This window comes from Conger conger, chromosome 7 (genome assembly GCF_963514075.1).
Source record: "Conger conger chromosome 7, fConCon1.1, whole genome shotgun sequence".
In the NCBI taxonomy this organism is placed as follows: domain Eukaryota; kingdom Metazoa; phylum Chordata; class Actinopteri; order Anguilliformes; family Congridae; genus Conger; species Conger conger.
Genome location: NC_083766.1, coordinates 46,554,155 through 46,577,224, shown reverse-complemented (window position 1 = coordinate 46,577,224; position 23,070 = coordinate 46,554,155). Strand labels below are relative to the sequence as shown.

The window sequence follows — 23,070 nt, the reverse complement described above, 5'->3', positions numbered from 1 at the left end:
ATTTTATAAAAAGTTATTATTAATCCTAGTAATAATAATCCTTGCATGTGGTGTGTGGGGTGGTGAGTTGAAGTACTTGTTTTCTTGTGTAGTTGGAGCGCAGTTTGTCAGAAAAGACTCAGGCACTGGACAGCTTACAAGGTCTGAAGACCAGCCTGGAAGAGCAGCTGAAGGAGGCCACCTCTGCCAAGGTCAGACCCATCACTCCAAAACGGAGGCCTGCCGGTCGCATGCTGGACTGCATCCGCCTCACCCTTTCAGCCTTACTGCTTTTCAGTTTGATTTACTAATCCTCCATTTTGTGTTCATGCACAATCGGGGTTGGCATTGCGCTTTCTGCTCTGAGAGCAGCAGCGCTGCAGTGTTATTGAGATAAACATAGAAAGATAGATTGATAGTCTTCAGAGAGGAAAATCATCTTCACAATCAATGGATATACAGACATATATCACCACTTAACCACTCATCCAGAATGCAGCAGCTTGTCTGGTCTTCAACCTTCCCAAATACTCACACGTCACCCCCCTGCTTACTTCCCTCCACTGGCTGCCTGTCATGGCTCGCATCAAATTCAAAACATTGGTGCTAGCCTTCCAAGCAGTTAAAGGGTCTTCCCCAGCTTATCTACAAAAAATCATCAGACCCTACACCCCTGCCAGACCTCTTCGTTCAGCCTCCACAGGCCGCTTGGCACCTCCCCCTCTCCGAACCTCCACCTCACGCTCACGACTACGGTCTGTTCTGGCTCCACGGTGGTGGAACAAACTCCCCGTTGAGGTCAGAACTGTAGAATCTCTCCCCACCTTCAAGCGCAAGCTGAAGACACACCTCTTCAAGCAGCACCTCTCCCCATCCCTCCCTACCTCCCTGTGAACCTTAATTGTTGTCTCTGTGACTTGCTTTGTGTATCGGTATTTTTAGTTGGCTAGGTAAGCAGTGTTTGGATAGTTAACTTTGGTCACTTTTGCTCTGTTTGTTTGTTTCTTTGTTCTCAAAAAAAAAAAAAAAAAAAAAAAAAGCTCTGTATCTGCAGCCAGAGGGGAGAAGTGTAAGATGGTTGAATTCATCCGGCTCTGTTTTTTGTGCTGGTTCCAGGCGGCGCTGGAGGCCCAGGCGTTTGACGAGAAGGACAAAGCGCAGAGGTTGCAGACGGAGCTGGACGTGAGCGAGCAGGTGCAAAGAGACTTTGTCAAGCTCTCGCAGACGCTCCAGGTAACGGCCTTGCTCAGACTCGCCTGGTTTCGCCAGCGCCTCAGGACCACCGGCGTTTGTGGCAGATGGCCATGTCTTCTCCAACTGATGCTAATATTACGGCCGATAACATTCAACCTACAAGCGGCTGAGATGTATTTGATCCACCGTTGATGCTGCTGAATAAGACTGTCATGCTTAAAATGTAGCCCATTGGCAGTCATCAGAACCCTTTATTTATTTTTATTATTTTTCATGCTTTTAACAAAGCTATACAGACTCAGACACTCTCTACAGTTATCTTACGTTAATAGTAAAGTAGGCAAGTTGAAATTAAATTTTGTTATACAAATTAAATGTTACATTTTGGTAGTTCACGCTCAGGTATTTTTCCATGATTGTGGAAACTTGGTTGCCATTGCATGTGTGCTATAATGTTGAACAGGGATGTATCATCATGGGCATCAACCAGTTTGGCCTGTCCAATATGGGTTATTAATATCGACACTAAAAAAAATTATATCGCTCGTCTCTGGATAAGAGCGTCTGCTAAATGCCTTGTAATGTAATGTAATGTCATCTCTAATAATCAGCTCGATTATCGTTGGTTTTCAGCTCTGTCGCTCCCAATACTTGCTTGATATTTTTGTTTTGAGAAAGAGCGGTCACATCAGCCTTTTACATACCCCTGTTGTCCATCCAGGTCCAGTTGGAACGCATCCGTCAAGCCGAGTCCTTGGATCGAATCCGCGCCATCCTCAACGACACCAACCTGACTGACATCAGCCAGCTTCCTGAGACATGATACCACCCTAAACTCCAGCCACCGCCCAGCCCAGCGCAGCCCAGCCCAGCCCAGCCCAGCCCAACCCAACCCAACCCAACCCAACCCAAGCCTGCCTGGCTGGCTTCCCCCTCTCCACGGAATTATGGTGCCCTTGTTCCCCAAGGGTCTTTATACCCATTCTGAGTGGCCTGGGAGGTAGGATGGACTTTATTTTTAAAACCCAAGATTGCACATGGAGGACTGAAACCAAAAAGAAAACCCACATGTAAGAGAAACAGAAAATGGCCTCCCTGTGTAGGAGTGCGTGGAGGCATCCGAGGCAGGATTCGTGAAGAACACTACCAGAGATTTTGTAAATAATCAAATGACTGTTGAGTCTTGAGGAGTGGAGATGCCCGTGTGTCTGTCCTGTGTTTCTAAATGTGAAACTGTCCTTTGGCCTGCCAGAAAGGGGTTGTGTGGTCTTTCTTTCTTCTGCAACTTCTCCTTCAGGTGATCAGGCATCAAAAGAAATCCCCCTTTATTTCTACCATGTCACACACTTGACAAACTGGCTGATATTCTCTCTCTCTGTGGTTCTGTGACTCTTAACTCTCTACTTTCTCTGAAGGGCACGAGGCAAGAAACCAATGAAGGAATCACAGAACATTTGTATATACAGAATATATCTATTGGACTGATGAAGTAATCTTTTAAATGTACTCTTCCCTGGCCCTCAGTCAGTTTTTGTCATGACCAGAACTGTGTTTTTATTTTATTTTTGCTGGTCCATTAACCATTTCACCCAGACCCCATTGCGGTTATATTTTCTGACCTGCCACTGCTTCTCTTGAGCATCTCATACTCCCTGATAAAATTATTCTCTGCATCGGCCAACCTCTTTAATTAATATATGTGTCTGCTCATGGTATCAGTGGCATATTATTATTAATGACTCATCGGCTTTAGATAGACCTAGGGAGAAAAAAGACTGGAGTTCTTGTTCTTAACAAAGATGTTTCATCAGTTATGAGAAGCATCTTTGGAGAGGTTTCCAGGTGGAACCTCAGCTTTTTCGAGCATTGCCTTTTGGATTAGACAATTCAACACTGGTTGTTTTGGTTGATTTCAGGCTAGGATTCATTTAGATTTAATTGGATTTCTGATTTAAACATTTAATGGTGAGTTCATTTTTGCGACCAAGAACATGGAAAAAAAGGCAGCATTTTGAACATGGAAGTAAAAATCTTAATTTCCCCAGTGTGATTGGCTACCTTGAAAGACAGCACTTCGATGAATAGTCCTGAGTTCTAGCCTCATTTCTGGTGAGCATCTGTTAGTATGATGTGTACATTTCTGCACAGTCAGTGAAATATCCTGTGCTTACATTTCATATCCAGGGCTTGCATTTAGCAAGTTCATTTGATGAATTTATTATTTAGGTTTTTCTTTTCACAGCTTTGTCTTGGTTTTAATTTTAACTTCCTAACTTGGCTCTTGGTTGGTGTCAGTCATCAACACTGTCCTATTAGCAACGCACACAAAGGTCCCTGTTGTGGCTTGTGGTTTTGGAACTGTGGGCATATAGCATGAGACTGACAAGGCAAGAAGCCAGCTGAGCTTCACAGTGCACTACAAGGGTGTGGCGCGATGACACAATAAAAGGAAACTGAAGTACACAAGTAGGCGAAGCACTAAAAACAACCTTTTCACAGTGCTTAGGTGAGCATTCCACCAAAAAGGCCATTGGATTGATTTCTTGACTAAAATGTATTTACATCCTCTGGGTTTACAGTTTATGTCATTCCCCAAAAATGACTCCATATGGCGAAAGAGACTTCTATTTCAGTTGAATTTTAAATTCTAGACGGCAGCCTCGTTCCATAGTATAACAACCCGACTTTCGTTGTTAAATTGACATTTAATTGAACTGGTGGTAGGTTGTACGTGGAAAACACTATCTAAAGCAGAAATACCAAACGATAATTTGTAAACGGCTTTCACACTACTTCCAAGGAAGTCACTTCTGTGAGAAACTGCAGGATAACAAGGTGGTTGTAGTTATTTTCTGGCAATATCAAGTGACTTCTGCTTTCTGGCAGTCTACACAATCTGGTTTTACTGCACATGGAGAAGTCATTCTCAAACTGGATCCTTACATTGCAATTTCTATAACAAGATTAACTTATCCATTATACACTTCACTCAATTAGAAGTAGCCTGACCTAACTTACAACAGAATTGAAGGTTGCTTCGGTGGTTCAAAAAGTGCTAACCAAGAAAATTTAAGGCACACTTCCACACAGCTCTATTCTTCCAGGCAAATGTGGAATGTTTTTTTCTTTTTTGTCCTTCGGTGGAGTGCTCGTTTTATGCCACCCACTGGTGTACATTTACCAAAAAAAAACAGGGTGAAGTGGTTAGTGGTGAGTGAACGTGTAAATAAAAGTCACATGAAATGTAAATAATCAGTTTCAAAGTAACGTGTCGTCAATTAGCTTTGGAACCAGTTTGAAACTGTTGGAAATACAGAGAATCTTAGGCCAACGTGCATCTTTATGCGCAAGTGGGGGTCGAACTGAATAGTTTTATGAGGAAATGATGGTTTGGTTAACAGTGGTAAATGAAGACAGTACATTGACCAGGAGTGCAGTGTGTCAATCAAGGTTTAGTTTGCACTAAATTAAATTTGAAACAGACTTTTAACACAGTAAACCATGGTTGAGCATGAAGACGCAATGGTAAAGAGCTTCTTTCACTTTATATCAGCTGCCTAAGACAGCTCCAACACTATGTATTTACAGTAGCTCCCTACATAACCTGACCTTTGGAACCATTTCTTAGTGTAAAAATGCAAGTATTACTGACATGAGTTCAGGTGGTGAGAATGTAAGCTTGTAAGGATTTAACCATAACCAATGTTTGACAGGGAAGATATGGCTGATATTGGCTGAAGTGTTGGGACTTCTTTATTTGGCTGAATTTTTATAGAACTTGCCAGACGCGACAGCATGATTCATTATTTTGCCTTGTGTCAAAAATAACCTACATAGGAAAATGCTTCTTAAAATATTATGCTGCTGCTCATCCTTTTTCAGAATTGAATATCCACCCCATGTGTTTTGTACTCAGGATAATGGTGATAAACTCAGTTAGCATACCTGTTTAACTTGCATGTCCTGGCCTAGAGCCTTATTCACTAGAGGCCACTAGATGTCCTGAGTGTATATGAATAATACTTCTGCTGTAGAATGATGTATGCTGGGAAGTGTATGAAACAATGAGAAGAGTACTTTGGAAAATGTTAAAGCAAGGCTGCAGCTTCACTCAAAATGTAAAACATACATTTGCAGTGCCTATTGTTGTATGACTGGTGTCAGTAATGGTTTAGAGGCTAATCCTGGTCGATTTAACTGTGTATTCTACATTTGAATTTCAGAATGACAAACTGCTGCTTAGAGGAGCTATAAACATTTGCTTTGTTTGTTTTACATCATGTTCAAGAGAACAGCAGCATCCATACTTTAGTACATCAGTGCTGATAGGCCAGTGTTTTCTCACTGAAATCAGTCAAGTATGCCCTGCTAATCTTTGAAGTCAGGCAGAACTTAAAATAATCTCCCAGCACGTTTTGTGGATTTTAGCATCCAGTAGAGAAACTCAACCACAGGGACAAAGAGGGAAGAGTTAAATTAGATCTGGCAGGTGCAGCCATGACACTCTTAATCTACCCATGCAGTAAAGGAGTGAACCATGCAATTAAATGATACTGGACATGATTTCTTAGTAATACTTTTTTTTTTTTTTTTTATATATATAAGTGACTGACCATAATTAAGTACCATGTGTTGAAATGGCATTCGTATCCATCATACCCTGAGATTAGTCATTCGATTAAAATGGTGAGCTTGACTGTGAAACCAATTGGAAATGTGTCCCTCTCTCCTCTTAGATAAATACCAGTACATAGAATCGCAAAAAAAGGTCTAGGATTCTGCAGACATACGTAGGCCAGTTAATTTCTTGGAAAGGGTGGGTGGGGGTCCTTCCTTTGTTAAAAGTGTTGCATTTTGGTTTGTTTAAATGTTTTTGTTAGTAAAATTGAGAACTCCATAGACTTGTTTTTATTATTGTTTGGTTCTTCAGTGGTGTATAGTAGAACAGTGTGTAAAAGCTGAGGTTCCTGAACATTCTTGGTCCCACATGATGAAAGAGCTTAAGAGGTGTCATCTAAAAACAGTTCTGCCGGTCCTCACCCTAAACTGTGTATCATTTTGCATTTCAATTCCAAGGTGAATGATTTAAAGGACAAAATTAATATGTTCAGATTCAGCTGCTGGTATGGGGTCTTTTTTTGGCGTGGATAATAAATTGGCCTCTCTTTGCAGACAATTTCTGGGCTGTTATTGTATAGACTTAAATACGGTTGTTTCTCAATTCCAAATCATACAGGAAAGAGAGCATGCGTTACAAAAAGTGAATTTATCAAATTGTATTCATTGGTATTGTGTGCAAAACTCATATTTGTACCTTTGTTTTGAAGACTCAAACTGTCACTGTCCTGGTGCATCTCAAGAAACCTTTAACCCTGATTGTTTTTCCCCTCCCTGCCACTATGATGGGGTTGAACAATGATGCCTTGTGGCTGCGGTGATATCCAAACCAAGGGCAAAGCAACTGTCGTGACTAATTTCCCTTTGAGTCGGTCACCCTGGCCTCATTGTGAGGAAACTGCTTTAAGACCTGTCCACTTTTATGTTTTGTCCACATGCTTTTTTGCGGGACCCCTTTGCGAACTCATACTGTACTGTGTACATATCTCTGTATATATCTAATAAACCAGATTGTAATTTATTTAGTGTGTGCTGCTTAAACATTTTGAAACAAATCCTTTATGTGGATAATTATTAGGCATAAATAAAGTGGAATGCCTGTATTCGTATGCTATGACGCATACAGTCACGGTCTATTCACATGCTATGAAGACAGACCCAGGAAAACTTGGGAGACAGAGCAACTCAGTCAGCCAGGGGGGAATCCCTTCCTGTTTTTAGAGAATGACCCCGCTTTGAACCAGAGTGACCGTCATTGTCTCAAAATGGCTGGGAATTAAGAATTGTCCATCCATACTGTGACAGAATACAAGGCAGAACTCAAAGCTAGTGTAAATATGAAGCTAGACAATAAACTGTACAAAACATGAACTTTATTCCACAGCGAGATAAATATACATTATGCACTTGTATAAAACCTTGATAAGATGTAGTTATACAAAAACATTCTAAGGTGGTCATATTTGCCCCCCATATTGCACTACACTAAAATATGAAGAGCAAACCTAATGAAACATAACCAAGCTGTTCACCAGAACTTACCACAAAAAAAGGAATCGCTAAAATGTAATCGTGTGTCTCGCAGGATCAAAAGTAATATTAGTAAAAAGAATAACACCAAGTCAAATTCACTTGTCCAATTGGATAAAATGACAAGAGGAAAGCGGATTTTTCTGCTGACTTCATGTCTGAGAAGAGCAAGCTCCCTGCCAGCCCCCCCATTTGGGTGTGAAATAAGGGGGTGGCATTTCTGCGGAATTGTGATACTGTGCTTCTCAGAAGCTGAAATGGTTCTTGATGTCCTTGATTTGCTTCATCATGTCAGCGATGTGCTCGCCCCTGTTGAAAGCACAACACTGTCAGAACAGGGCCCCGCTTTCACGGTGAGGAAAACAAAATGGTTGTCAGGACACATTAGGCATGGTCCTAGAGCGCTAAAGGCACAGGCACCAAGCGGATACGGTCAAGGAGATGATGAACCCTACAGGATCGGATGGGCCCCTTCCCCCTACAAGAAGCTGAAGATACTCACTGTTCTTTAAGGACCCCTTGGACACACTTCTTCTGATGGGCGCTAAGGGCGATACTGGCCTTAGCCGGGGACACTCCTTTCTCCATCTGCTTCTTCTGATACTCCATCTTCATATTAACCTGTGGGAGGTGGATTGTTGATACCTTTTCTGCAGTACGTTTATGGCGAGTATTTATTTTTAAACACATTTTAATTTTATTCCCCATTTCTTCCTTTTGCAAGAAAGAACAGTGAAGTCCAGTTGTGTGTGTGTGGACTTCTCACTGGTGAGTATAGACTAGTAAGACGGTCACCACAGCCAGACACTGCCAAATCAAATGACACTTTCCCTCCTTGAGCAGTGTTATGGCCAATTACATCATCCCACGAGACTCCCAGCCACTTGCATGATCAGGCACAAACAATTTATTTCAGACTGGGGGCTTGCACAGGGACATAGTGGCTTCAGAAAGTATTCAGTCCACTTCACTTTTTGCACACTATAATGTGTTGTAGATTTAAAATTTTGCTAATTTATGAAATCGAAAACTGAAATCTCATTCATATACGTATTTAGACCCTTAATTCAGTACTTTGCAGAAACAGCTTTCGCAGCAATTACAGCTTTAAGTCTTCTTGGGTAAGTCTGGATTTGGTGCCCTGGACAGTTTATCCCATTCCTCCTGGAAGATCCTCTCAAGCTCCATCAGATTGGATGGAAAGAATCTTGAACTGGGGCAGCACGGATGGTGCAGTGGGTAGCACTGCCGCCTCACAGCAAGGAGGTCCTGGGTTCGTATCCCGGTCGGCCAGGGCCTCTCTGTGTGGAGTTCGCATGTTCTACCCGTGTTTGTGTGGGTTTCTCCGGGTACTCCGGTTTCTTCCCACAGTCCAAAGACATGCGGGTCAGGCTGATTGGAGAATGTAAATTGCCCGTGGGTATCAGTGTGTGAGTGAATGGTGTGTGCCCTGCGATGGACTGGCGACCGGTCCAGGGTGTATTCCTGCCTTTCGCCCAATGTATGCTGGGATAGGCTCCAGCCCTCCTGCGACCCTATTCAGGATAAGCGGGTTAGGATAATGAATGAATGAACGAATCTTGAACTGCCATCCTCAGGTCTCTCCACGGATGTTCTATGGGGTTTAAGTATGGCCGTTAGCTGGGCCACTCAAGGACAGTCAGAGACTTGTCCAGAAGCTACTCCAGCATTGTCTTGGCTGTATGCTTCGGGTCATTGTTGTGCTGACCTGTCTCCCTGTCACTGCCGCTGAGAAGTGTTTGCTAGACATAGTGTCCAAAGTTCTGGCCAAAGAGTTCCAAAATGTTCTCATCAGACGAGAATCTTTTTTGTCATACTCTCAGAGTCTTTTAAATGCCATTTGGCAAACTCCAAGCAGGCTGTCATGCCTTTTAGTCAAGAGTGGCTTCTGTCTTGCCACTACCATAAAGGCCTGATTGATGGAGTGCTGCTGAGGTGGTTGTTTTTCCGATCTCTGCAGAAGACTTCTGAAGCCCTGTTGGAGTGGTCACCTCCCAGTTTTGCTGGACAGCCAACTCAAGCAAGTTCTTCCATTTCACAACTCATATTCAGCCCACTGTGCTACTGGGAACACTCAAAGCTTTAGAAATGGTTTCATACCCTTGCCCTGATCAATGCCTCACACAATGCAGAGGCTATTGCAGAGAGTCTACAGAGAGTTCCTTGGAATTCATGGCTTGGTTTTTGTCCTGACATGCAGTGTGCATTGTGGGACCTTATACACACAGGTGTATGTCCAATCAATTAAATTTGCCACAGGTGGACTCCTATCAATTTCTAGACGCATCTCAAGGATAATTAAAGCAAACAAGATGCACCGGACCACAATTTGGAGTGCCAAAGCAAAGGGTCTGAATGCATATGTAAATTACATTTTTCAGTTTTTGAGAAATTACATTTTCACTCATTATAGGTTATTAAGTATATATTGACGGGCAAAAAGTGGCAACAACACAAAGTGTGCAAAAAGTGAAGGGGTCTGAATACTTTCTGAAGCCACTGTATGCTTTAGCTGGACACACCAATCTGGAGGTTGAAATATAGTTTTAGATCAATTACATTGTAATTGGCCACATTCCTCAAATGAAGACTGTTGCCTGAAAATAGTTATTTAGTGTCAAATTTATACAGCGCACTAGTCAGAAAAACAAGGATAAGCATCTTTCACATGGGCACAAGTGTTTTTTCCACCTTTGCAACTACAACTTCCTGGGTGAACAGTGCTTCACCTGGGAATCCAAACTGTTAACCTTAACCATGTCTTTGTTTGAAATCACATACTAGCACACTACTCAAATAAATTTCAGGCTGATTTTCATTGAAATGTTGTATGAGTAGTATGCCAAGTATGCAGTGCTTTTATCACACTTTTCCCAATCTATAAGGAGCAGGGGTGGGCAATTCTGGTCCTGGATGTGTGTAAGCAGGTTGTTTCCACTGATTATCCTGGCTACATGAGCAAATTAGCTGTATACATCAACACTGGTTCACTTAGATCACAGTAAAACTTTTCATACAAGAACAGTCCTCGGCTGTCATTCAAGTGCCTATCAAGAAATGTGGTTAAATGTCCAATTTTGGTGCTAATTAAGTCATTAAAACCAGAAGACATGAGAACAGATGCAGCCCTCATTGTTCACCTCTGATATGGAGCATGGCCATTGCCTGAGTTGGGTAAAGCGCATGGACGGACTGAGTGTGATGGTACGTGACTGCGTCTTGGTTGTAGGCGGTCTCAGAGCCACTCCCCTGTGCCATTGTGAATGGAGTCTGACCTGTTTAATGCCGTTGCCCAGGTGACGCAACTGGTCGTTAATGGTCTGCAGCTCCTTCCTCATGTCCTTCTCGCTGTCCGACAGCACGGGCAGCTGGCTACGCAGGCTGCCCAGAACCCGCTTCACCCTGCCACAACAAGCATACGCTGGTTAGCCCGGGGCAAATGTCCTAATCACCAAGGTGAAACTTACTTCCCCTGACTTACAGTTCATTAACCCCTTTCAGTCCCAAGGGTGCCATTGCACTCAACCATATACCTTCTCAACCAATCAAAATGACTGCTATACTCTTGTTTTAAGCCCCTATTAAAACCCAACTAAATTCTCTCAACTTTGTCAATTTTCTCAACCAAAGCCAAAACCCATTTGGATGTGGGTTGAATCAATCACATATTCAGCTTAGGACTGAAAGGGTTAAGACAGCATTATATATTTGGTGAGTACAAATATACTCATTGATGAGTGCTCCCTAATGTTTCATGCCAAGACGTAGGGGCAGAGAAAATTAGATGGACCTGTTCATGATGGCTTCTTGCCGATATTTGGCGTCTTCGTACTTATCAGCCAGGCGTTCTGCGGACTCTCGTAGACTTTTCCTGCATGACATAAAAAGCATTAGAAGTCATGAAACATGAAAATGACCTATTGAGAGCCCTTACCCTATGAGATTACATATCGTTGCATACATATTTTCATTGTTTTAGTCAAATGACCTGTTCAGGCCATGAGACGGGCACTCTTACATATGACCAGCTATTTACAGTAACAAGATTTATATTAAATGATTTGGTTATCATATAGTGGTTTCAAGAAAGGATTCAGACCCCTTCACTTTTCGCATACTTTGCGTAGTAGATTTTAAATGGATAAAATTAAATCTATACTCAATAACCCATAATGACAAAGTGAAAACATTCTACCCAACGAGTTACATTTTTATCTCATCAGACCAGTTGATCATCTCATGCTCTCAGAGTCCTTGTAATGCTGTTTGGCCAACTCGAAGCAGGCTGTCTTATGTCTTTTACTCAAGACTTGCTTCCGTCTAGCCACTCTACCATCAAGGCCTGATTGATGGAGTGCTGCGGAGATGGGAGAACCTGCCGGAAGGATAATAATCTCTGCAGAGGACTTCCAAAGCTCTGTTGGAATGACTGTTGGGTTTTTGGTCACCTCCCTGACCAAGGCCCTTCTTGACCGGTTACTAAGTTTGGCCTGGTGGTTCCAAACCATTCCAAAATTATTGAGGCTATTGTGCTCCTGGGAACACTCAAAGCTTTAGAAATGGTTTTATACCCTTGCCCTGATCTATGCCTCGCCACAATTGTCTTCATGGCTTGGTTTTTGTCCTGACATGCCGTATGAATTGTGGGACCTTATATACACAGGTGTGTGCCTTTCTAAACTATGCCCAATCAATTCAATTTGCCACAGGTGGACTCCAATCAAGTATCCATTAAGGATAATTAAAGCAAAGGATTAGGTGCATTAGGATGTATCTGACCACAATTTGGAGTGCCACAGCAAAAGGTCTGAATACTCATGTAAATTATAGATTTCAGTCTTTGATTTAATAAATTAGCAAAAATGTCTAAAAACATGTTTTCACTTTGTCATTATGGATTATTGAGTGTAGATTAATTGGCACTAATGGCAATTTCATCAATTTAAAATTAAATCTACATCACAGTAAAGTGAAAAAAAAGTAATGTTGTCTGAATACTTTCGGAAGCCATTGTTTAATCGGTTAAAAGCATACATGAAACCAAGTATAATTACACAATAGAATACATATTACATCATACTTGCACAAAGAAATAGAATACATTTGTGCAACTTATGGTAAATGTAATAAGGCAAATTGAATGTGCAGGGGTATTTGTACATTTCTGGAGTGCTGTGGCTTAGGTTTTGAAATGGATACAAAAACACTCAGAAGACCCTTTACATACCTCTCCTCTCTGCACAGAGCAAGGTCATCAAGCTGCTTCTTCTTTTGCCCATTCAAGAGTTTTACCCTGCATAGAAAGAGAAAAGCCATCGGGTGGATCCAAACACTTCCTGGCTCATCCAGAGAATCCTCACTTCGAGAGGATCAGCACCTCTGCACAGAGAGAGAGGATCACCAGATCCCTGTCGTCCCCATACAGGAATAGACTCAAAAGGCCAGGAGAACAGCTCAAATGTTACGCTAGCCACAGGAATCAGCTCTGACATTTCTACAAAGGCAGGACATCAGCTCAAATATGTCTGCTCAAGCCACAGGGATCAGGGGAGCCTGTAGCATAGTGGTTGAGGTACATGACCGGGACCCGCAAGGTCGGTGTAGTCACAATAAGATCCGCAAAGCCGTTCGGCCCTTGAGCAAGGCCCTTAACCCTGCAATGCTCCAGGGGAGGATTGTCTCCTGCTTAGTCAAATCAACTGTATGTCGCTCTGAATAAGAGCGTCTGCCAAATGCCTTTAATGTAATGTAATGTAATCTGCAAAGGCAGAAGAAAAAATATCAAACATTTCCTTGCAGACAGAGAATCTGCTCCAACAAGGGGAGCAAAAAATGTCCTGGAGGGCCAATGTACATGCTGGCTTTTGCTCCCGCCATTTACCATAGCAACAGCTACATCGATCAAAGGTTATTCACTCCCGTGCCGGACCACAGAAACATGTTTTCACCAAGGATGGGTCTTCATAGGTTGTGGATTAAAAAAGAAAAAAAGTTCAAATGTCTCCACTCAGTGGGTGCAGAAGGCCTCTGCTGAACATGTACCTCCTTTGCATTTCCTCGCGGGCCAGGTCCTGTTTGAGGATGTACTCTTCTCGAAACACCTGCGTGGCCCTGCTCAAGAGCTGCAGGCATTCTGCTGGAGGAGGCGAGGACGTGTCCTTCTCCCCCGCCCTGAAACAATGCAAATCAGCCATTTTAACTGCAAATCCAAGACATCTTATTAAGCTAATAATGTATTCTGAACTGTAAAACACATCAATGAATTAGCATTACATTTAATTTGCAATGATTGCATCACTTATCTGAACATTGTAAGAGATTACTTCAAAACCAAAGCTTTTAAGGGGTTAAAAGGATACTTGCCCTTTCCTGAAAAAATAAAAAATAAAAAATAATAATAATAAAAAAAAGACTGACTTCTAGTCATTCCTGTGTTACCTCAGAAGGAGTGGATTCGTTGAGCTGCGTGCCAGAATGTTCCGGATATGCTGCTCAAACGGGTCATTGGTCAGTCCACGCAGGGGAGAGCTTCCAGGCCCCACCCCTGGGTGGGAACACAGTAGGGGAGGGGAAGGTGGGCGGATCGAACTCCTAGAACAGAAAAACAAATCTCCTTTACAGCGTCTCAGGCAGGTTCCCTTGGAAACAGCCTTTTCTTCATTAAGGCCAGGAGACGATATGAAACTGCTTGGGCGCAGCGTTAAGACCTACAGCAAAGGGAGCAGGAGGCATTCGTAGGTGCTGGTGACGCAGATCATTGTAGCTCCCAGAGACAGGTCCGACACGATCCAGAACCCACGCACTGGAGCCGACAAGCTGGAGAACGAGAGAAAAGCAAACGAGTCCAGTGTATTACATCATACAGTCCTAAACAAGCACAGGTCCTTCATATGATCTTTACCCAAGATCATCATCGACTAATAAATGGGCATCAAAGAGTGCTCCTGCTGGGGACTCTCTCTGCATCCTTCCAGTGTCAAGGCAAATTACTGAATTGAGTTTACCAAGCCCTTCCTGTGAAATGGAGGAAGAGTAGGATTCCACATCTGTTACCTGCTGCTAAGTGGCCTGGTGCAAAGGATGTGCTCCACAATGCAACGCTGTTCAGCTGCCAACTCCTGAAAGCTATCCTTATCTTCCTCATCTACCAGGAGAAAGAGATGAAGAGAGACCATCGTCAAAAATGACATTTAACAAAATGAATGCCATTTACCATTTACCAGTCAGTGCAATTAAATCTAACTTGGGAAGTTATCTTCATAAAACTTTAAGATCAAACTTAATAGACGCATTTATTAAACACGGTGCAGCTTCATGGAGACTAATTACCCTTTGAACCGTTAATTAGACTGCGCTATGCAGCTAAATATTCAAAGTGGCGTCTCGGTACTCACCAGACTGAAGGAAGTTGTGCAGTTTGTTGAACCAGGGGAGGCCCACGCTGTGCACCCCCGCTTCATGTGTGCAGTGGTATCGATGCTGGCACAAGGGGTCTGCAAACAGACCAACACATCCATGCAAATGCTTCTGGGGGTCAGTGTAGTTCTAATACACTCAGGGCCAGATTTACTAAGACCTTTAGCAAAACCTTTTACAAATACCATTGACTGATGCAAAACAAATACCATGACCAACTGTTAGTCATGTTATTGGTTTTGCGTGTGCTAAAAGGTTTTCCACATGCTATAAGGTCTTAGTAAATAAGGCTCTTAGTGCTACAACCTTCTGTTTAAGATGTTTTTGGAATAGCTTTGGTTATAACATGCACACTACGATTCCATTCACAGGGGTGTCGCATGATACACAGACATACCAGAACAAATCTTACATTTGAAATTCTGAAAAACCACCAATACTATTTTCAGCAGAATTTGTTCACACATTAACTGGGGTACAGTATAGCAATGGTTAATGAACTTCAGCGAAACATACAAATTTCTACTGTAGCACAGACACAGGTTTAACAGACAACCAGAGCAATGAGATCTGTAATGACCACTGAGCCAACTGCTCAGTGGAGGCAGACTTCATTTCAGTTTTAGTAGATAAGGGTCCCCAAGTAACAGAGCAACACCACTTCATGGAAAAGTGACACTACATTTATTTGGTCTCAATCACAGTTACTGCCTCGCTTGGCTTCTCCAGTTTTGAAAAAAAGAAGGCAATGAAGAGGAGTGGCCTCCTTACCTCGGTGCAATCTGATTGGACAGGTGAAGTCAGACTCCGCAGGCTCCTCCTCCTCCCCAGTGGCCAGTTTGAGGGTTAGTTCCAGCTCCACACACTCAAACACGTACAACGAAGGCACGGCCTCGGAGCCACGCGTCCACCTCTCCACAGCCTGGACACACACACAAGGGCTTCTGTTAGTGGTGGAAGACTGCCAATGGTAGTTCCATGAACACAATCCCACTTTCTGCCTTAGTGCATAATACGCACAGAATCCTATGCCGTTATGATTTGGTAAGCAGTTCTTATGATTCGTTTTGTCATAGTTTGTGACGGATTGTTCTGAATGAGAAGGTGCCGACAGAGAGACAGATCCTTCATTGTCCTTGAAGGGAATATGCCTAGCACAAAATAACTCAATCAGATAAAAGCACAGATATACACCAGGGGCTATGACTTGTCATCTTATGCATAAACCCTTTAAAAGTATATTTTCACTCTGAACATTCACTCTTGACATTTTTAGATGAACATCGATTTGTGTGAAACTGGTCGTCACAATTTATGACTGACTATATGGGTATAGTATATAGAACCATAGTTTCACCAAATGTCTACAAAATATCTGGACAGAAAGTCAAATTTTAAAATCTATTAAAAGAGGTGAAGACTGATAACATTTGAAGGATTTGATTGACTGGTACTGACTCCAGACTCCTCCTCTTCCTCCGCCTCCAGCACGACGCAGTGGTATAGTGTGCCCGTCTCCGTGGCGATGACCAGGATGTTGGGCACGGAGGGCAGGCAGAGTACAGCGCATGCGTCGTAGCCATAGTTATCCTCAGCGGCGGGATACATGGGTAACGGACCTAGCAGCTTCCCTAGAGTTCCACCGCTGGGAAATACAAACGTAGAGCCTCAGAATACCACCTCACAGCTTGGTCATTGCTTGACCCATTATGTGTCTTGAAAAACCGTCATATGAGGGAGATGCAATGCGCATGTCGTATCAGTCTGTTAAAAGGTACAATAGGTCATTTCTGTCAAACCACAACACCCACTGTCTATGAATATAAGGCGTAATATAAATTCTTATTATACAGTTCAGTGTTTGCATGCACTGTTTTGGAAAGCTGACAGTGACAAACGCAACAGAGGCTGCCATCTTTTCGTAGTGTTATAGCAAGAAATTGTTCGCCAAACAGGTGACTTTGAGATCTTGACTTTGGTGTGCAACGCAACACTATTTATAGTTTTCACTTTAACTAACCAACTATATTGTGAGCAAGCAAGTTATTTGGCTGCGTAACTAGCTGGCTATATAAATACGATATGGTATGCAAACGATGCAACTGCAACTTACAGTTTAAGAGAAATACGGATTATTGAACACGTAAAGAGACAAACGGAACGTATTGCTTATCTAGTTAGAAAACAATACCAGTTCGCTATAACAAGCAAATGAGCGATTACTAGTTAGCTTCCTGAATGCACAAATGTCACTATGTCCGTATTGCCTATATTTTATTCTAAGTGGAAATTTGTAAATTCTTCAAGCTAACTATAGCTAATGTGCTTGTTGCTACCGATAACAAACTGGTATTGTTTTATAACTAGATATGTAGTCTTCGCTTGGATAATAAGCAATAGTACAGTGTTTCAGTGATTGCTTGTCTGGAGTGCAATTTGGGCAGCGTCACGAACAATTAGAATAAGCCCCCAGAATGCCATTGGCTGTGGCAGTTGGAACCATTTTTTAACCAATGAGCTTTAATTGCAGTTCAGCTGTACAATGTTTTGCCACGAGTGTTGGTGCATCAACTGTATATTTTGAAACCTGAATTTAAGGACAATAAAGGTGGGTGAGTCAACATGTCAGTGAGACTTTTTCAATGACAGGAAGGGATATACAATAGTCTTGTAATACTGTTTTAACCTATTGTACCTTTAAGGGAGATGTAATGCGCAGGTCGCATCCGTTTGTTAAGGGAGATGTAACATGCAGGTCGAATCTGCCCATAACGGGTCAACCACAAAATAGCCACCGCTGCTAACCTACATTTAACCTGCCAGAATTCTACATAAATTGCATTAACAGAAATAGCATGCGTGCATATCTCAAGTGCAATCACAGAACAAACAGACCCCCGATCCTGGGCTTAGCGCGCGACGACACCACACTGACCTGTGCGCCAGGCTGGTGTAGATCAGGTAGGTCTCTCCGTTCTCGTACAGGATGTAGAGGGGGTACGCCAGCACCTCTTCCTTCTTGCGCTGGCCTGTGAGCTGCCGCGGGGCCCCTGCCGGGGGCCCGAAGTCGAACGCCACGGCGATCTCCCCGAGGGATGCGGCGTAGGAGCGGCTGAAAAGCAGAATCGATTAAACCCGGTTTAAGCGCACAATACGATGCGTTCCTCGTCCGATTCCCACAGCTTGACCTCAGCCGCACGCCGTTTAAACCAGCAAACAGAAGCAGCAGCACTTGTACAGCAAAGCGCGAACAATCTCGCTCATCTCTGCAAAGAATTTGCAACCGCTGAGCTCTCAAGCCACAGAAAGCGTTGGTCATGGCAAAAGCATCATATTTGCTGAAACCAGTTCAAGCTGGCTGTTCTCTGAAACGTAGCGCCTAGGATCAGAGACAGCAGTTGCACTTATTTTCAGGTTACGTTTTTGAATGGGTGCAATGTTTTTAATGTCAGTTTCAGGTGCTGGTGATCTTTGAAAATGGCAAGCAGAAACTGTCTTCATAAACACCTATGGAAACACTGAATACCAACCAGCGTAGTGAGCTAATCTGGCATTTCAGGATGACAGCATTATTGATCATGCAGGCGCACAAAGACTTTTTAATCAGAGCACAGTGTGGCGTGTCAAACCTCTTATCTGAGCAGCAAAACACACAATCAACTATTGCTGGTGTGTGTGAGGCCATGTGTGTGCTTTTGTGCATGTGTGTGTGTGGCTGCGTGTGTGTGTGTGTGTGTGTGTGTGTGTGTGTGTGTGTGCATACATGCCTGCATTTGTGTGTGTGTGTGCGTGCATGCCTGTATGTGTGTGTGTTTGTGTGTGTGTGTGTGTGCACGTGCATGCCTGTATGTGTGTGTTCGTGCACCCGTGTGTGTGTGTGTGTGTGTGTGTATGTGTGCTCAGACAAGGCAGGCCCAAATGACTCACCCTCGTGTGTGAATAGTACCATCCTCCTCTGACTGGGATACAGAGAGCACCCGGTCTGGTGTGTGTGGCTCCTTAAGGCTGTAGAACCTGCATAAAGAGCTCAGTGAACGGACAATATAATGCAATACAACCCAGATTAAATTTAAACAGCTATCCATACATCTCCAGACCAACTACCGCGCACAACTGCACACTTGTTTTCTTATTGCTAGCCTTATGTTTGCCTAGACGGTTTTATTGCTACTTTCTTTTCTTTCAAACATAACTCCGGTTTTATGGTTGGTCATTTTGATATATTTGAGAGTGGCAATAGGTCGCTGCTGCATAACAAAAAAGAAAACGATCCTGAAATAAGATATGATATGTATTTGCTAGCTGTTTTCTAGGCATTTAAAGTAAACAAGTGGACATTATTTTCTTGAAATAAGAATTTTTTGTTAGTTATTCTCCGCCGTTGATTGCGACAAAACCAAGAATAAAAACACTGACGCTATATGTTAATAGATCACTCCCAAATATGTCCAATAATAACATTTTTGTTATTCTACCACGTGCCGGATCCGTAACATGGGCTTGTGAACAGTGTCATGTGGGTTACAACAGCCTATGATACAGCGGCCCTGAGTGAGTGAGTACCTGCACTGAATTAGTGGCTTTCTGTCCCCAGCCACATACACGGCACCGTGGGAATCATTAAGGACAGCGAACAGTATATAAACCCAGCAGCCGGTGGCATGCCATCTCATGGGGCCCTTACCTCAGGGTGTTATCAGAAGTGAGCAGGACCAGGTGGGGCTCCTCCGTCTCGCTGGGGTACCAGGCCGCCTGCCGGAGGGTCACGGACGTGGAGCTGGTGAAGAAGCGCTCTGCCACGGGGATGGTCCTGCCGAGGGAGGGAAACGGAGAGCGGGGAATCAGCGACGTCCGCCCGGCGCGGGGCGGCCATTGCTCTTGGTTTGCGTGAACTAAGCTTGCCGCTTCCCACGGGGTTTGCGCCCGACGGGATGTGGCGTCTGGACAATGCTGGGTGTAATCCCTTCCCTCTGCCTACTGTGCGATTTCCTCCCCAGCCTGAGCCGAGCCGGCCCCTGCACACCTGCCCAGAGCTCCTTAGATCTCTCACAGGAACTTCCTGTGAGAGGATGCTGGGTCTTTATCTGGAATTCAACATCCCAGAAAGTTCATGTTTGATCTTTGTGTGTTCTTTTCAATCCCCCCTTGAGACGCCATTTTAAAAAGAAAAAAGGAAACTTTAAAGCAAACTAAGTGTCTGTGGGTTTTTGTGGTTTCCTTTCAATTTCTTAATGCCAATGAAGGTGTTGAGAACAAGGTGTGTGGATTCTTTAGCCAATCAATGACTTGGCTTAACAACTGGTGTGAAGAACACCCCAAAAACCAGCAGACACAGTAGCCCTCCAGGACTGGAGTTTGACACATGTGCTTTAAAGCATCTGCATAGTAGCTTTGTTCTTTACATGGAAAAAACACACGTCAACATCAGTGTTTCAGGCCAGAAGAATGACCCAAGAGCCAGGTGTGTTTATCACGTAAGAGAGTCAACACAGAAACAAGCTGGTTACAGTTAAGCGATAGCACAATATCTCTGCAATGTGTGCTTTTGTCTCAGAATAGCTCCATCCACCTTTCTAAGATATTGATCCGTCTTGTGGGCAGATGGGTAAAATGCCCCATAATTATAGCCATGGAGGCTGCTACCTTCATTTGTACTTTTTTTACCGAAGTCACAGAGATTTTTAAACACTTTACCTTAAAGGGCATGCTTTTCTCCAGAAAATGATGCTTAGTTCAAAGTGTAACATGGTAATGTCAAAATGTCACGCTCAGAAGAACGAAGAAATGCTCATTTGGCTGTACCACGAACAGACCAATTAAATGGCCCCAATTCAAAGACTTTATTAGTGTCTGGTACAAAGCTTTCCCATAAAACCACTCTTAATGCCTTTTGTCTAAATAAAAGAAAATGTGGAACTTAAACCAAAATGAAAATGAGCAACTGAGAAGATTTTATTAAGCCAAGCAACAATAGCTACATTAAGAACTTATCACAGGGTATTCACGAGAAGCTCAGTGGCTGATAAGAACAAAAACACAACAGGGTCTAATGTGTAACCCAAATAAATCCCCATTCCAGTCTGAGATATCAATGTGTCAGGGCATTTTCATCACTCTTTCATATGCCCATGCTGGAGAGGTCAGACCCTTAGCAGGGACAAAGAAACAGTTGTGCATCAGCAATGCAGAGTCAGCGGGACCAAGCCTTTAATACATTTCTTTCAGATTTTTTCCCTTCTTCTCCCAATTTGGTAGCCAATCGTACCCTATCTAATCCAGTTAGTGTTAGCTAGGGGATACACCGCCCACACCCTGGCCCTCAGCAGCCCGAAGGAGAGCAAGACGCCTTCTTCAAGCCGTCTCGTCTCATGCTTGTGACCGTGATTCTGAGGCGGTCAGGGCATTATGATTACTCACTTGCAGTTGATCTGGCTGCGACCACCCTCGAACTCGGACTTCTTGCCCCAGCGCTGTGGCAGTTCCAGGACGGTGGCGCCACGGTGGCCGATCAGAGCGACGTGGTACTGGGTGGGGCTAAGCATCACCTCGCACACTTCGAACCTCGGCGGGTTGATGCACAGCAGTGTCTGTGGAGAGAGAGCACAAGTCACAGCCTGCTACGGTTGCCCTTTCTAATTCAAATTTGAAATACTCAGATTGCATGGAACGGTGCAGCCAATATGATTATGTGTTTACCATTGTCAGGATGGACTGGGGTTCATGAGATGCACAACAATGCTACACCCACATACATGGTCTTTGTAAAATTCAGGTTGAGACAGAAAGGACAGCAGAACCAGTCTTGCAACCAAATGAGACCAGACGATGAAAAGAAAACAGTTTAATAAGGTGTCGCCAACATAACTGAATGTGTCGCTGTACAACAACAAATGAAGTCTTTCATATGACCATGGTGGATAGACCAGATCCTTAGCAGGGACAAAGCAACAGTTGTGCATCAGCAACGCAGTCAGCGGGACCAAGCAATCCTACCAAAAAATGGTAACCGTTTTTATAGTGTCAATTTTTAGTTCTAGTGTTGTTGTATGGTCAGTAATACGTAATTCTTCAACATATATCATTTTAAAATACAGGTAAACTATTCAACACATTACATTACAGGCATTTAGCAGACGCTCTTATCCAGAGCGACATACAGCGAAGTACAACTAAGTCGTACAACACTACAAAGGCAATGAGAAAGCAATGCTGCGAGGCTTCATGTTTTATCAGGGACACACCATTATGACCCACTGATCGCAGACCAGGATATAGGATGTGCGTATGACTTGCGACATTCAAACACCTTGCAACACAGTAACACGTGCAGAGAATGACAGCAATAATCAGAACTAGCTAGCGCCAAAGTAATGAGCGAATCAAGCGCGTCGTGTTTGGTCGTCATATTTGTCTTGCGAATCAGGCAGCTGTCAGAAAGCTTAAGTGCAGAAGAACTGAGCAAGAATTAGGCAACATATCAATCCATTATGGTAGCTGAGGTCAATTACAAAAGAAATCAGACCCCTACGCATTCCAACAGAAACAAGCTATCTAGCTAAATATTACTAATCAACTTTTCTAACTAGCCAGCTAGTTAAGCTAGTAAGTGACCAGAAGAACCACGGAGGCTTACCTGGTATGCTGAATTATCTCGCTCTTCTGGGTTCAGTTGTCTCAGGTTGGTTGTGTAAAATACACTATCATCATCGTCCCATACGAATAAATCTCCATTCAAGCAAAATGTAAGGTTTTTGGCAAGTCTTCTACCACTTGCTTGAGGTTCTAAATGAAGCTTCTCTCGTAATTTAATAAAGATTTCATGGCCTGGAAGCTCGCTTCTCCAGTGCTCTCCTGTGAACGCCGCCATTTTCACAAATATCTCATCGTCATAGAATGACGATTTATGTCAATTTACCAATAGAAACGAGGTTCCAGTCCCTCTAAAATATATTCAACCAATCAAGTGAAACCGTAAAGTAACCCTCAGTAGGGGTACGGGAATTGTAGTTTTTGACGTGAAACAATTATCTAATAATATCATTTGTGCTTCAGTATTTCATTTTATTAATACATTAATTCGTCGTTAAAATGTTGTTAAATAAAATAGAACGTATTTCATGGCTGACATAGCCTACTTTATATTTGATTCATGTTGGGTAGCAAAATTACATTTCTATCATGTTTCACAGGGGATTTTTACGTAATAAAAATTTGATAATAATCAATTTCAGGCTTTCTGATTTGACTTTGGTTCAGCCAGACACCCTTAAGCTCTTGCTAAAGCGACTTTAGTACAGTACATGACGTTTTCTG

The 23,070-nt window shown here is 43.1% G+C and overlaps 2 protein-coding genes across 2 annotated transcripts in view; one reads left to right on the top strand and one right to left on the bottom strand.

Annotated features, from left to right (window-relative positions):
- The window catches only part of rabep1 (rabaptin, RAB GTPase binding effector protein 1), a 28,518-nt gene extending 21,707 nt beyond the window's left edge, over window positions 1-6,811 (top strand). Inside the window, exons 16-18 of the mRNA XM_061248672.1 lie at window positions 93-191; window positions 1,096-1,212; window positions 1,895-6,811. Of these exons, the coding sequence (XP_061104656.1) occupies window positions 93-191; window positions 1,096-1,212; window positions 1,895-1,996 (318 nt within the window). The 3' untranslated portion in view covers window positions 1,997-6,811. The remainder of the gene's footprint in view (window positions 1-92; window positions 192-1,095; window positions 1,213-1,894) is intronic.
- A 337-nt stretch (window positions 6,812-7,148) lies between these two features.
- nup88 (nucleoporin 88) lies at window positions 7,149-22,633 on the bottom strand. Its single transcript, XM_061248702.1, has 17 exons — window positions 22,391-22,633; window positions 21,175-21,344; window positions 19,442-19,567; window positions 18,685-18,771; window positions 17,693-17,869; window positions 16,216-16,402; window positions 15,529-15,679; window positions 14,736-14,834; window positions 14,395-14,485; window positions 14,053-14,157; window positions 13,780-13,932; window positions 13,384-13,512; window positions 12,569-12,634; window positions 11,132-11,212; window positions 10,617-10,743; window positions 7,823-7,941; window positions 7,149-7,629 (listed from the first exon to the last, which is right to left on the bottom strand). The coding sequence occupies exons 1-17, from the start codon at window positions 22,622-22,624 to the stop codon at window positions 7,566-7,568; spliced, it is 2,166 nt and encodes a 721-aa protein (XP_061104686.1). The 5' UTR covers window positions 22,625-22,633; the 3' UTR covers window positions 7,149-7,565.
- Between the last annotated feature and the right edge of the window lie 437 nt (window positions 22,634-23,070).